Source organism: Sceloporus occidentalis, unplaced genomic scaffold (assembly GCF_023333645.1).
Source record: "Sceloporus occidentalis isolate IW3139 unplaced genomic scaffold, rSceOcc1.0.p SCAF_56, whole genome shotgun sequence".
Lineage (NCBI taxonomy): Eukaryota > Metazoa > Chordata > Lepidosauria > Squamata > Phrynosomatidae > Sceloporus > Sceloporus occidentalis.
Window position 1 is genome coordinate 2,644,415 of NW_028317036.1, and position 15,342 is coordinate 2,659,756.

General features: G+C 36.1%; 2 protein-coding genes across 2 annotated transcripts; both read right to left on the bottom strand.

Moving 5' to 3' along the window:
• Positions 1-1,099: 1,099 nt before the first annotated feature.
• LOC149287815 (histamine H3 receptor-like) lies at positions 1,100-9,513 on the bottom strand. Its single transcript, XM_089492421.1, has 4 exons — positions 9,291-9,513; positions 8,731-8,915; positions 7,789-8,325; positions 1,100-1,141 (listed from the first exon to the last, which is right to left on the bottom strand). Exons 1-4 carry the CDS (start codon positions 9,511-9,513, stop codon positions 1,100-1,102), a joined length of 987 nt encoding a protein of 328 aa, XP_089348547.1.
• Positions 9,514-12,510: 2,997 nt separating this feature from the next.
• LOC149287816 (histamine H3 receptor-like) lies at positions 12,511-15,115 on the bottom strand. The gene is made up of 3 exons (XM_089492422.1): positions 14,884-15,115; positions 14,355-14,521; positions 12,511-13,284 (listed from the first exon to the last, which is right to left on the bottom strand). Exons 1-3 carry the CDS (start codon positions 15,113-15,115, stop codon positions 12,511-12,513), a joined length of 1,173 nt encoding a protein of 390 aa, XP_089348548.1.
• Between the last annotated feature and the right edge of the window lie 227 nt (positions 15,116-15,342).

A 15,342-nucleotide genomic window follows, 5' to 3' on the forward strand; every position in this document is an offset into this window, starting at 1 on the left:
AGGTGATAGAGGAGACGGGGTGTGGGTGCATTTAGAACACCATTGCTCACATATAGTACATAATCGTGTAATGTACAATGTTGACCTGCTGTAACTGGGCACAGTGCTCCACAGAGGAGCATTTAGGATCAAATAATATTTTTATGATGGCAAGTGGTTCCGTGAGCTGACCTGGCTTTTCATATATTGTAGTGTCTTAAAAATGTGATAATGAAGAAATAGATGAGGGGAACAACCGGACTGCATACCAACTGCTAAGAAAAATATGATAAAGGTGATCTCAGGCCAGAGATTACCTACGGGTTTCAAATGGTGTTTGACAAACTTCAACCTGCTGTATAGCATTGTGTACATATTTTGCAATTAATATGCAGAGGGAAAATGTTTAAACTTCACATTTCATTTATTATTTTCATTATATAATTATTTAATGTGTGAAATCCTGTCCAGTGGATTGTTTATAAGACTGTGCCAAACCCTGTTAGCCGAGGGCATAAATGTCACTTTTATAGATCCTCTAGCACAATTAGGCTCAGGAACACTGATTTGCAGCAAACCATGTGATTTGCAAGTGAACAAATCAAACACCCGAACAAATCATAAAAGAAAAGTCTAGCTCCTAACGGAAGCCCTGTCTGGCTTACACTTATCTGGCCCAGACTGACCAGCCCAACTACTTACATCCCTTCCCTGCCAGGACCAGATAAGCCAGGCTCTGGAAACCTCAACAGACAGTACATACAGGTTTGCCCAACGGGGATCTTTTTCAGGGCATCTCCTTGACCTGGGAGCGCAGGCGATGAAGGGTCTCCCTGATTGTCTAGCTCCACCTGTGCCTGTTTCAGGCTTAATCAAGGTTCTAGACAAGATCCTACAAATCCAGTTTGGGCATCCAATCTGCTGCAATACTGGAGTTGGATTTTCAGCTTGGAGGAGGAATGGAGCATTGGACCACCCTGCTCTCCAAATGTTCAACCCCAGGGACTATGCGTGATATAAGTCTGCAGTCTTCCTCCTATAAATACACATGTTACTCTCCATTCTTTTTCCACTTTCATCATATTGACGCAAGGAAGTCTCATTTTGCAAGAACTTCCTTCTAATCCTTTCTTAACACTTTCCGCAATGTACCAATCATATCCTGTGAAAGCGGATATCCACAATATCACAATCCAATAGAGAAAAAAGGAATCAAATGAAAAATATATAGACTTGTCTCCATATATGTTATCGTTTTACAGCTGTATGTATATGTTTATGACTGTAACCAGTCTTCACCATCTCTCCCTCTTCCAATGTTCCAGGGGAAGCTCCGTTGCTTACCACCACTTTAACGTAACATAATAGCCTTTTAAGAAGTAGAGTATCCCACAAAAACCAGTTGAGATGTGGATAAGGGGGAAACCAACAAGAAGAATTTATTCAGGAAAAACAAAGATTACAGATCAAAGGGAAACCCCAAAAATTCAAGGATTCAAAGGATTCAAATTTGGTATCCATACATGTTATGCACTGAGAGGTCTTGTTAGGCCTCCTGGAACTCTCATTTGAGCAAGGACAGGCAAGTATATGTGTTTTGCGATGAACTCATATCTGGGGTCCTGGGTTTATTTAATGGTTTTGGACAGGTCCAGCAAGCTTTACCTTCCATAAAAAAAGAAGCAAAGAACCAGGTTAGTAAGCTGTGATCCCATCACACAGTAAACTATCACACGTGAGGCAGAAAGATAAAAAATTCCCACCGATTTATGCATCTTTAAAATGACATTGTACAAGAGCCAACTTCACAATGTGCTATGCCTGTCATCCTTTATCAACCAAACCTATAGTGGCCATCTGGCAAATCGGGCAAATGCCAGGTTGGTCACTTATATTTAGTGTGTTTGTGCAGCAGACCTGTTACATTAGTGCATGACTGCCACCTGGATACATGCAGCCGTATGCTGCAAGGATATAGGAACATAGTTGGTGTCTGCGATTTATTGTCGACTGGCCTTAAAGTGCCAGGGCCATCTTGAATCCCATGTGTGGCTCTCTTATTAACAGTAGATCCAATAATGTATGTTCCATGGTAAAGCTCATTTAACTAGCAATGTGGTTATTTTACCAGTTAACAGAGTTATAGATATTTTTATCATCAATTTTAATTCACCAGTCTACTTATATGAAAATCAATTAAGCACTGAATACATCAGTTCTTCAGATGATAATACACCATCCCACATATTTTTAGCTATATAATTGTTAACAGTTTGGGAATCAATTTCTACCGCAGCTGTTCATTTTAATTGCTGTGTTTAATTATGCTCATTATGGTGCTTACCAATGTTTATCATCTCAGAGGTATACCAATGGTTCGTTTGTGTTGTCAGTTATTAATCGACATGCCTACTTTGAAAATAGTAGTTATCTGGTTTTAGCACAGGTCAGTACAACCACATGAGTTATCTAAAACATATGTATATAGCCCTTGACTGGGGCTTTATTGACCCCTGCTAATTCCTCCATGGCTACCTTGTGGCCACCTAGCATGAAATCTTGGGCCTCCGCTATGGGGAGATTGTGGTTCACGTGGCAGTGCCTCTACCTAAATGGATATCTAGGGCATAAATATCATTAGGACCCTTATATAAATAAGGACAACAGTACTACCAGTAAATAGTAATATATCACAATACAACAATAAAATATAACAATATAAAAGATGCAACAAAGGCCTATCTGACACCTGGATCTGACTACCCAGCTTCCAAGTTGCCTCCCAAAACCACCTACCACTTCCCTCAGGCTTCGCTCTAGCAGCAGGAGTATGTTGGTGCACTTAATTGGGACCCTTAGAAATGTATCCACAGGAGTAAAGCTTTATTACATGCACTGGAAATTCATAGTACATAGAGTGTTTGACACCTGGGGCAGATTCTATATTTAGCACTCTAACACACACAGATGGCGGTACAGCATAACTTCCATCACTATATACTGAGCCAGGCACTGATGGTGGTACAGCATAAGTACCATCACTAGATATACTGCCAAACATTGAAGGTGGTACAGCATAACTCTGATCACTATATACTGAACCAGACACTGATAGTGGTACAGCATATACTGAGCCAGAGTATAGACTGTAGTAAAGCAGGTACAGACTGTAGTACAGTACAGTCTACTAGTATATGCTGAGCCAGACGTTGACAGTGGTACACCATAAATCACATCACTATAGACTAAGCCAGACATTGACTGGTTTCTTAATGTTTCTCTAGCTTTTCTGTGTCCCCTTTTCCTTACCTGCAGCTCTTCTTCTTCTGTTTTCTGTCTTTGTCTGCTTCGCAACTGACCTTCCAGTCTGGAGCGCTTCTGCATAATGGATGCGGCTTCAGTGCTGAGCTTCAGGATATGACATTGTATCTTTGCTCATGGCAAGGGAGCAGCAACACTGAAGTCTGTATGAACAAACTTTGCTCTCCCTTTTTTTGGGCTAGTTAGAAGGAGATCCAACTGGCCCTGCTCCTCCAGCAGTGGCCAATATAGTCTGTCTCTGTAGAGGTCGCACATAAGGGGCTACCCTGTTGGCTCCCCCTCTGATAAGGGCCCCTCGGCCCTCTATGTACACCACTGCAGCTAAGGAGTAACGTGTGTCACTGTGCTAAATGTTAAAATCCATGTATCGCAATACACACAACAGAGGCTACATAGTTTTCTAGACCCTGGCAGTGATAAGTTTGTGGACAGTTAGGATTGTTAGCCTGGGCCAAGAAAATAAAGAGAGGTCCAATCGGGAGCTAGAATTTTACTTTTAAGATGTAATTTGTGTCACAAATCAGTGTTCCTGAACCTAAAGGACAATTAATAGGGATGGAAAAAGTGCTAATGTATGATATACCTCACAGGTAATGAAGGAGTTAATCAAGACACAAAGTGATAGAATACAGTAATGTCTAAAAGAACAATTGTATAACTACCTTTAAATGCTCTACACATGGGAGCATCCTTCATCCATGTTTCAGTATCCCCTGTGAATGCAAATTGCATTATAAACAAATTAACTGTGATAGCTTTGATCAGTTGTGTTATGGGAATTGACACCTTGGGTATTATTAAGTGGAAAATGTCTTAACTGGAAATTAAAAGAAAAAAGTTAAATAGTCTCCCAGTGGAGGCTTTATTCCCAAGAGTGAGATCTGTTTTGGGCAATTAATAATCACACTACATTTCTAAGAATGACACCACCCATGTTAATGGCAACTTGTATGTACCACAAACCAAACAGTTATCATGGCCAACGCTTTTTAATATTTGTGGGATCCCTTGGTTATTTCAGGGAACTTCTGAACCATGGAGCGGTCCAACATAACAGTACATTATTAACTGAGATGCTGGTTTAATTTTGAAGAAAAAAAAGGGTTAATTTTTTTTCTCACTTTTTATGGGCCTAGTTGAAAAGATTGGCCTCACCTGTAGGTGATGAAAACAATATATATTCTAAGTAACACAATGCTTAATTACTTTGTATTCAAAGAGTGTGAGCAACTTGTATGTCCTAGGGTGACCACATCGGCCATGTTTTCCAGGACACATATTATTTTTACATATTGCTGACCAGCCCAGATGAAATGCTGCCCTTAATATAGCCGATTAATTGGTTCCCTTCCATAGATCTATACATCCCACATACTGTAGCCACATACCTATAACCCCTGATGTTCATTTTCAGGTTTACTAAATTCATTTTTATAGCAACGAATAGAGTCGTACCTTTTTGGAGAGGTGTGAGTATTATCCAAACATTTTGAAAAGAAACAAGACAGCTCTCTCAGTAATAACCAGAATACATATCAAATTAATATAAAATCTATTTAATATAAATAGAAAATACACACAAAACGTCACACAAAATAAATCATAAAAAAACATATAATAATATTACCGATAAATACAAAAGTATAGGGGCATATACAGTAAATCACTATAAGAATACCAGCATATACAGTACCCCAATATAGTAGTGAAAAGTTCAGATATATTTATAACCGTGGGAACAACTAATAATATCGAAAGAAATAGCCTGACCATTCACTAAAAAACGGACAATATACCATGCAGCGTTATTGACCTGGCCAGGTACGCTTAACACTCCTCAAAAGATGTGTTTGGAAAAACATCCTCGGTTCCATGGCGTTCACCTCATCTAGAATATTTTAGAAAACTTATGTATTTATGTATGCTTTTTTTTAAGCATACATAAAGTAATTGTCTGCCCCATATAGGTTTTATAGGATTTTTTATTTATTTACTTTTATTTCTTTTTTTCACACTATTTTTGTCCAGGGTAATCATTTACTACACAGTCTATTGTGGTTTAACCATACACCACACAGCAGGTTTCAATGTGTGTAACTTTGCACACACACACATACTGGTTAAATGAAAACAAATCATAAAACAAAATTATTAATTAGTACAGAAGGTAAGTAAAAACACTACTCCTGAACTGGATTACTTTACCTTCAGCTGCCAAGAATATATGGTGCTACATATTTACCAACCAGTATCATTCCTGATATATATATATATATATATATATATATATATATATATATATATATATATATATATATATATTAGCGTAAAATGTAGTGAAATATTCACTAATCAGTTGATACATATTATTAACAAATATATTATTACTGAGACAAATATATATATTTTAATATATACTGTCACTGTATATTTCATTCAGTGTAGTGCGTGTAGCTACTACAAGTGCTATTATTAGGACTTCTGAAGAAGGACATCAATTGAAATACCCTTTGTAATCATGTGAAATGAGTTTAATGAACACATTACAGATAAGTTAGGAAGTGAAGGGAATTTTTTTGAAACCAAATAATTTTCATCCAAAGCAAGACCAGGCATACCTAAAGCGAATACACCATCAAAATACCAGTAGCTAACTTTATTATGAAAGAGAATAGCATCTGAAGGAGATCCCAAAAGGGGCAAGCAAATGACAACTAGGAAATTGCGGTCTTTGTGGGAGAGTAGCATTCTCTAAACCACTTCTTCATAAAAAAAAGCAACAAAGTTTAAAATTTTTGGTTGAAATTACGGAGTTTATATGAGTAGGTAATCACATGAAAGGCACGACAGTGTTTAAAACCTACAACTAAGTATGCAGGAAATCTTCAGGTCTGTGGATGCCTATTCTGGAATTGATGAATTGCACAAGACCAACTGATCTTTAACCAAGGAGAAATTATTACTTTTACTACTACACCTATATTTAATTGATATAGCGCCAACAAAATGCCACTATACTGTGCAACCATGCCTTCTGGCTTAAAATTGTATGGAAGAGGATTTATTTTCCAATGATCATGAACACACATCTAAGCTATGCCAGGTGTATCAGAATTCCAAGGAAGGGCAACGGGTTCCAATTGGGGTTTTCTACTGACCTCAACCCCTTTGGACGTCTTTGGGAACAAGGTGAAGCACACTGTGACATCACTCCCTGTGATGCTCTAAGGTGTGCATGAATAATATGGATTCTAAAATGCGACTCAAAGTTCAATCAATTAAAATCGATGCCTGAAGCACCTAAAGCAGATGGTAGTCATACCAAATATTGAAAAATGTAATTACATATTATTTTTACTCTTATAAGTGAAATTATGTATTTATATTTGAGAAATATTGTATTTTTTCCAAATGAATTTGTTTTTTCAGAAATACTAAAAAAGCACATTGCTTTAGCATCAAAGGAGCAGGAATGTGTAGTGCAAGATAGCACGCTGCACTCGCTGGTGGTCTCACTCAAGTCTTATAAGCTAAAATGCCATTGAGGCAACCCTTTTGTTATACCAGTATCTATGAGGTTTGCATTAACAGAAAGCCAATTAATTAATTATAAACCCTATTGTGTGATGAGTGTGCATGAATTTGAACTGCTAGTGCCTATAAAGACACGGGCAGATACAACTAGTCTGGCATGTAAGAGAAGAGGAAAGAAAAGTCAAGAAGGGGCTGAGGAAAGTGTTAAGAAAAAGTAAATGAAATAGTAGGGGTTGCACATAATGAAAGGTAAATAATGAAAGGCATAATAGTAAGATAAAATACTTAACTAAGGAGAGAAAATCGAGGAAATAAGGTTAAAAAGGTGAAAAGGCCGTGACCAAAGCAAATGCCATGAACTGGTTTTTTTTAGCCAGTAGCCCTGATAACGACCTTACTTAAAATGCTGAGATTTATGTTACCACAGCAGAATTATTTTCTGTAAGTAACCTTGTAAGTATACCTTGTCTTGAATTCACTTTCATTCCAATGTATCAAATTGCTTATTTCATAGCACTTTAAATGTCAACTTTACAGTGAAATAAGATTAAAGAAATGTAAGAATACAAAATTTTGAATATTTTATTGTTTTTTTCGACACAGCCCTCCCTAGTAAAAGTTACAAAGTGTATACATTCCCAGATTATCAAAATAATTGAGAAACATAATTCAGATTTATACAAATTACATTAGAGAACTATAATACAAATTCCAATTTGTTTTTCATGTACCTTATCATCAGGTAGTTAACATACACTTGGAAATGACTTTTAAAAAGGCTTTCCTAAAACTAGTATGGCACAGAGGGTAGAGAAGAGGATTTATTGACGAATTAAGCCATAACAACCAAAATGTAATATCATACCAGTAAGAGTCTAAACAATAGTCACGACACGCTGCACGTATTACCATGAGAAGAGAGTAAGGGGCCCAACAGATGCAAAAAACACAAACCAAGACTGAAAGCGACTTCGCAATTTTCTTATCGTGGGAGAGCTTAACAATGCGGATATTGCTCCCTGGTGCCTGTGCGTTATATAAAGAAGAATCTTTAACATTGGTTTTAAAGCATTGCATGAACAGTAAAGGAAGCAATCTCTTTTTGACCATCTTTACTGTAGAGGATTTACATTCTGATCTTCCATTGTTCAAAATATTGCTTGCTATAACAAAGGGTCCAGCCGGTGGCTCGTGCTCATTTGAGGAAGCCGAAGAGATCATAACTTGTCTCTTTTTTCTGCTCCTCATTTTAATATTCCAGTAAATCCGGAGATTAAAAAATGAAATGCTTGTCAGAGGAAGAAAAAAATCAAAAGTTGAGGCTCCAAGAAGAAAATACCAGCTGTAATAGTATCCTGGAACACAAAGAAAGTCAGGAATGGGTTTATCATCATCCAAATAATCCCAGAAAAGAATAGCTGGGCTGTAGACAAGAGATGACAGGATCCAGACGGCAGCCATCTTGAGGACAGTTTGACCGTGGTTATTTTGCTGCGATCGATGCATCACCTAAGCAAACAGAAGGGCAACATGTTAACATCCAATATTTGCGCAATTTACTATGATGGACAAGTTATATCATGCCAGCAGCAGGAAATGACGTGTCACAAGAAATTCTAGAAGATGTGTAACATATATTTAATTAATTTGTGTATCCAATATACCAAGGGTTGTGGCAAAGATATAAGATGTTGTCTCATAACATTATGAAGTGCCAAGCTTATACGGATTAATAAAGGTCTGAACAATGAAGTGTTGGGGACATAAAACTTCCGTCTGCTCTCTTGGTTTACAGTTGGGTTTTGATAAACGTGCAGAGTATTGATTGAAAATACTGGGGAGAATGCCAGAGGTCTTATTAAATAATACAAAATAATCAAAGGAAAATATAATTACAGGAGACTGAATACTTAATGCCATGGCAACAGATAAAAATCTGTCATAACTAATAAGGGCAACATTCAGAGCTGATGCTGTACACATAAGATTATCCACAACCAACCATAGTTTACAAACTACATTTCCAAGAAGCCACTTCCCAGTGAAAACATATGGAACATACAATGGGATACAGAAGGCACCTGAAATAAGCACACAATGGATAAAATAAATTCAATTAGAGTCAAATATTGACATTATTTTTGAAAATAATAATATATAAATAATAATAATAATAGTGTATTTTAAAGCATAAGATATATATATATATATATATATATATATATATATATATTGATTCAGGCATTTATATTTTATTTGTGGTTGATTTTTCACAGAAGATTTTTAAATGTATTTTAACAAAATAATTTGAGACAATGAAATACTGTTTTCTACTGAGACATATTAATACTGTTATCAATAACACAATAAGATGTGGAAAAAAAAAACCATTTTAAAATGATAAAAAAGCTAACTAGCTTTGGAAGATATTTTGTCCGAATGACACCTAGACTTACCAATAAAGAAGTCACAGATGGCGAGATTGAGAAGAAAGAAATTACTCTGATTTCTTAGTCTCTTGTCCTCGATAAAAGCTAAAATTACAAGAGTGTTACCCAAGACTGTGACCAAAATAAAGAATGAAATTAGCACAATTAGTAATATCATAATATTTTGCGAAAGGAGGATGCTTATTTCACCAGTAACAAGAGATGAATTCCCATCGCTAAGATTTGTCATATTTCCTGAAAGCAAAAATAAAGATCTCATTCTGATGTGAACAGGATGCGGAAACATTTTACTATGCAAGGTATTCCACCGTTAAATAAAAATCCCTGTTAAGATCACAGCTTGTTCACCTGAGCCAAAGGCTGGCTGCAATAAGTGCCTGGCAGCGTACATTGTCACATTATCACAATGTAAACCATTTTATAGGAAATTGCTCTTGTGGGAGGAACCACTTTTCCTGTTGTATTTTTTTTAAAAACATTTAAACATGCATTTTGCTTATTTCCAATCAATGACTAATGCTAAAAATATACTGTATATGATAACATAAATAATAAATGTAATGCAGCATTTGCTTGCATTATATGGACTCAACCAATTTTTTTTCTATAAATGTAAAATGATAAATATTGTTTGTATAGAGTGAAATCCCACTGCAACCCCTGTTCCCAAGACCAATCACGCATTACATTTCTGCTCAAAGCAAAGGGACTTCTTGGTGTTTCCCTCTGTGTATTCTTTCTCTATTTACAATTATTTAAATTAATGAATGATTGTATGGAAAATGTAGCGCTTATGCTGTTTTACAAAATATGTAACAAATGGCTGATGGAACACGGCACTACATAACATCTAGTGTGAAAGATCTCCAGATGTACAAATCATGTAGAGCTTATCAATAAATTATCCAAAAGGTGGTGTATTTAAGCCAACTAGACTATACAGGGTGTTTCTTGGGGACTCTAAAGCTTGTGGTTGTGTCTTCTTCAGGGGGATTGAAAGATTAAAGTATTAGTAAGGATCTCTCTCTTTTTACTTTTAATCAAATGTTTCTCAAATTCTACATTTTACTTTTCTTAAATGTTCTTGATGTAATTTTGAATTAGGATCGTCAATGATGAGGACATCTTTCCTGTTTGCCAAAATAACTTATGTAATGGTATTTCTCGTGCTACCCCAAGCCTCAAGTATTAAGCCAGTATCCCAACCTCATGCTAACGAGTCCCATTAAGGATGAAACAGCTGTCCATGAGTGGTGATCTGGCTATTGCACCTCTTCCCGAGTTTTGTTTAAAGGCTGTCCTGTACAGCGGGCAATTACTTTCAAGGGATCCATGTATAAAGTGGATATAGAGGCAAAGGTGATTATTGTTGACTTTATTTGCATGCGCCTACCCAGAATCCCTTGTGTTTGTGACAGCACCATGAGATTTCTGAGGGAAAAACAAGCCTTCTGGCTTGTCTGGTGTCTGTAGACGAGGCTTTTACATGTAATCCTTCTGTATTGTATTCTTCCTTCAACAGTTTATTAACAGAAAATATGTTACAAAATGTAAAGGAACAAAAAACGTTTGAAACCTCATTAATAGACAATGTTGGTTTATACACGTCATATTTTGTGCAAACCGCAATTTTTTAATTTAGGTGCCTTACTAGTAGATGTCAGAAGTTATTGCACTACAGTGCCAAAATGTAAGTGATTCGTTGAATTAACCTTTAGAAAGATCTTTTATTAAAAAAAGTCAAACCAAGTGGCCTAGTATGATTGTAGCCCAAAATGCATTTGGTAGACAAAATGCTACCCAGTCCTGTTAAAGGGACATCAACACAAATGAATGCATAGAAATTCATCTCTCAGAATCAGTGACACAGTTGACTTCATCTGACGACCATGAAATGAAGAAAATATATTTGTTGCATCTTTAACATTATATTATAATTAGATGCATTTCTTGCCTTAATCCATGTCTCTATGATTAGCTTAATTTGTCCCGAAAAGAAAAAAAAACATAACGTAAAACATAAACAAAAAAGTATAAGTCTGTATAACGTTATCACCTAAATGTGCCCCATCTCCTAGAATTCAATATTTTAATGGGACATTGGCGCCTTTTTAAATGCATATTTGGGTCCAGTTAGTTTATTTCACAAAAAATTGATGCATGCATTTTTTTGCCTGATGTTTCTCTTTCCCTGTCTGCTTCTACTGAAAGAGAGAGTGTACTCATCGTACTAAAGGCAATGCAAATGAACTGCGGGATCTTAAGATTATATGTTGAAGATATTCTTTTATTTGATAGGGAGATTCTTAGTAGAGTAATACTAATAGAGATTTCTCAAAGAAATAAAGATGGAGCTGCGGAGGGAGTCCTGAAAAGGTCAGAAGAGATAGGAGGTTCATTGCATTACGTTGAAAATAATATATGAATCCCTTTAACCCTTTAAAACCTGCAAATTATTGGCTAAAGAGATTTTTTTTTAGAAATAAACAATTTCTCATTTTTCAAATGTTTGAATATGCGGATTTATAACACTAATGATAACAATGTTTGGGGAAACATTTGGGGAAATGCTGGATAACTTGCTGCTGATGTGCTGGAATACACACACATTACTAAATGTGTAAACAACAAAGGATAAAGATGACTTTACCGTTAATAATTTTAATGTCTGTCTTGCTAATCGATTTCACCACTTGCTGGTCTCTCTTGTACACCTCCCAGAATTATTCTTTAAATATATATATATACTATAGTATGTAATGGCGCATTTTGGCCCTCCAAAACATGAAAAAGATATATATATATATATATATATATATATATATGTGGAGTTGCTATAGTATATGGATGATGCTGAACATCAATTGAGCGTATGATACTAATGGCATTTATCCTGTTCAAGGATGTTTTGTATTTAAAAGTTCATGCAGGATTTATGGTATATACTGCTAATAAATAATGTATAATATTTATGAATATGGTTTTAAATTAAAGCCCTATTTGTGATAAGAAAAAATTACATTATAAAATGAAGGGAAGGTACACAGAAAAGGGTAGGAATGGTTGAGGGTACCAAATACCCTTGTCAGGAAAGGGTTAAACCTATAAACACCCTTTATAAGTTGAATTAAACATATCAATAATCATATCCAAAAAGTTGCACAGATGTTATGAAAGTTTGTGTGTTTATTTTACAGAATTGGAACACAAGAAGTGAAGATACAGGTTAGAGTTTATTCCGGTCCTTCTTTAAACATGCTTGTAAAAAAACTTTCTTAAAAGCCTTTCTAAAACTCTTGTGACACAGAGGGTAGAGGACGGGGTTAATTGCTGAATTTACCCATAGGAGCCAAAATGTTATATCATACCAGTAAGAGTCAACACAGTAACCATGGCAAGCAGCACGGATACTCATCAAAAATGTGTACGGCGCCCAACAAATACCAAAAATACAAACAATAATAGCAAGAGATTTGGCGACTTTCTTATCTTTTGATAGTTTAATCATATAAACATCCCTATTATTTGGAATATTGGTTTGAGATAATGAGGCTCTTTTTCCCAAGCATTGTCTAAGAAAAACAGGAGTCTTCACTCTTTTTCTCGCAGTAGATCGGAACTGTTTGTGGTCTGAAGAAGATAAAACAATATTAGTTGATATAATGTATGGTTGGACATCAGCTCCCTTTTCTTCTGAATGCTGAGGATTGGAGAAAGCTCTTTTGTTCTTGTTGCGTTTTTTAATGTTCCAGTAGATGCTCAGATTAAAAAATGAAATGCTTAGAAAAGGTAAAGCAAAACCAATAGATGAGGCTCCAAGCAGAAAATACCATGTGTAATAAAATCCTGCAACACAGAAGCTTTCGGACATGCTATAGTCTCCTGTGAAATGTTCCCAAAAGAGAATGGCTGGGCTGTACAGAAGAAATGATACTATCCAGACTACAGTCATCTTAAGGATAGTCACACTATGCCGTTGTTGTAGAGAGCGATACAAAACCTGATAAAAGATAAAAAGCGATTAATATTATTTATTATTTTTATAAGACATGCCGTTATATTGACAAAATAATAGCACATACCAACAAGAGAACCATGGCTGGTAAAGTTGGGGGTGGGTATAAAAGTGATTCTGGTGCAAAATAAAAAAAAAATAGTCAAGAAAGAAACCCTGGAGTCATTGGCGTAAGGGGAACATGACACTGCCAACACTACACGAAGGTGCACATGGTATTAGGGCAGGAAAGGGTTACCCAGCAAGGGTCAGCACGAGGAAAGAACGAGGGAGGAAGTCACAAGGAACGTGACTGTAGGGGGAAGGGGACAGGGCTATAAAGCCCCTCTAAGCACATGTACAGGGGGCAATTACTAAACACCACAGGAGCAGTTTCCTGCCCACCCTCCCCCTTGTTTTTTGGCTATGTGTTTCCATGTTGGTTGGTTTCTTTCCCCCTTTCCCTCTTATTCTACTTCTTTTGCAGGATACATTTTCTTTGCTGATGACGGAGGAGTTCCCCGGAGAAGTTTGAAGGATAATGGGAGTGGCGAGTTGATTGTTTTGGTTAGAGGTTAGAGTTAATGCCCTCCCTGTACAGGATTAAGCAAAAACTTCAGGTGGAGCTCCCCTATTGGACCCGCGGTCGCTTGGACGATTGCTGGTATCCGGCGGAAGGGGTAGTGTGCCATTGTCTGTGTTTAGGTTGGGAACCCTCAGCTCATTTGTTAAATAAATCCAATCCTGCTGGTGTCTGACTTTTATTTCAGGTTTGGGAAATGGGGAACCTCCTGGGTATGGGCAGCAAGAACATTCACATGATTGTAAGAGTGATAACACTACTCACATCTTATATGTAACCCTATGTAAGCTACATCATATATATAGGAGATTAAGTGCAGTTTTACTAGACAATCAAAAGAAAATCCAAAGAAAATGCCAATGATATCCTTTATCTTATGACATAACATTCTATTGTAAGCGATACTCCACAAGTGACTTCAGTATTGCCAACTGGATTTTGCCCAGTCTCATAGCTATACTATCTTTGAAAAGACAATAAATGTCATACTTACAGCCATGGTGATGCAAAGAAATCTGTCAAAGCTGATAAGGACCACGTTAAAAGCTGAAGCTGTACACATTGTATAATCAATGACCAGCCACAATTTACAGAGAAATCTTCCAAGCATCCATCTCCCAGTCAACATATATGGTACATATAGGGGTATAGCAATTGCACCTAACAAAAACAGAAATATCAGAAACCACAGTGTACGCTTTAGAATGCAGAATAGATATTAACAAACCATCCCGGATAAAATTTGCAGGGTTCCCCTATAATATGTATTTTACAATCATTTTAGAATAAAATGTAGTTAGATTCCTTCATTCAGAAATGTATTTTATACAAGTTAATAATTATTTAATTGGAACAATTCATAAATGCTACGTTTAGATTTTTTTGTCAATCTTATAAAATGTGCTCTTTGCAAGCAATTCTAAAACTGATTGTTTTAGAAGAAATACAGTTATCTACAAAATGTCATGCAATTATTTATATATACATATATATATATTTGGATAGTCTTTATAAATACTTACCCAGTAAGAAATCACAAATGGCCAGATTTAACAGGAAAAAGTTGCTATGTGTCCTTAGCCGATTGTCCACCATAAAAGCCAACATTACCAGAATGTTACCAGCGACCGTCAGGAATATAAGTAAAGCGATCAGAACAATTACTAGGATCTTTGTACCTTCTGTAAAATTAACAGCTTCACTAATCACAGACGAATCTCCATCAGACCAGTTACTTATTCTAAAAGTTAGCATCCTGGAGACAAAATACATTACAATGCACCATGCATATTTATTCTGACAAATTTAGCCACACAGCACCCTTATGTATAACATATAGAAAGTACATATATATATATATATATATATATATATTTATTTTTAAAGGTATATGCAGATAATCCCAAACCAATTTGTAATAATTCACACAACACTGGGGAATAAGAAAATAATTCACAGATGTTTTCCCCAGTGTACATTAA

What these genes read in the sequence shown, in the direction of transcription:
- LOC149287815 (XM_089492421.1), bottom strand. Translation starts at nt 9,513, where the DNA reads ATGACAAATCTTAGCGATGGGAATTCATCTCTTGTTACTGGTGAAATA. An exon ending in CATCTGTGACTTCTTTATTG is followed by an intron (nt 8,916 to 9,290) that starts GTAAGTCTAGGT and finishes TGCTTATTTCAG; the next exon opens with GTGCCTTCTGTATCCCATTG. An exon ending in CGAAGTCGCTTTCAGTCTTG is followed by an intron (nt 1,142 to 7,788) that starts GTTTGTGTTTTT and finishes CCGCTTTCACAG; the next exon opens with GATATGATTGGTACATTGCG.
- LOC149287816 (XM_089492422.1), bottom strand. Translation starts at nt 15,115, where the DNA reads ATGCTAACTTTTAGAATAAGTAACTGGTCTGATGGAGATTCGTCTGTG. An exon ending in CATTTGTGATTTCTTACTGG is followed by an intron (nt 14,522 to 14,883) that starts GTAAGTATTTAT and finishes TGTTTTTGTTAG; the next exon opens with GTGCAATTGCTATACCCCTA. An exon ending in TTCTTTGCATCACCATGGCT is followed by an intron (nt 13,285 to 14,354) that starts GTAAGTATGACA and finishes ATCTTTTATCAG; the next exon opens with GTTTTGTATCGCTCTCTACA.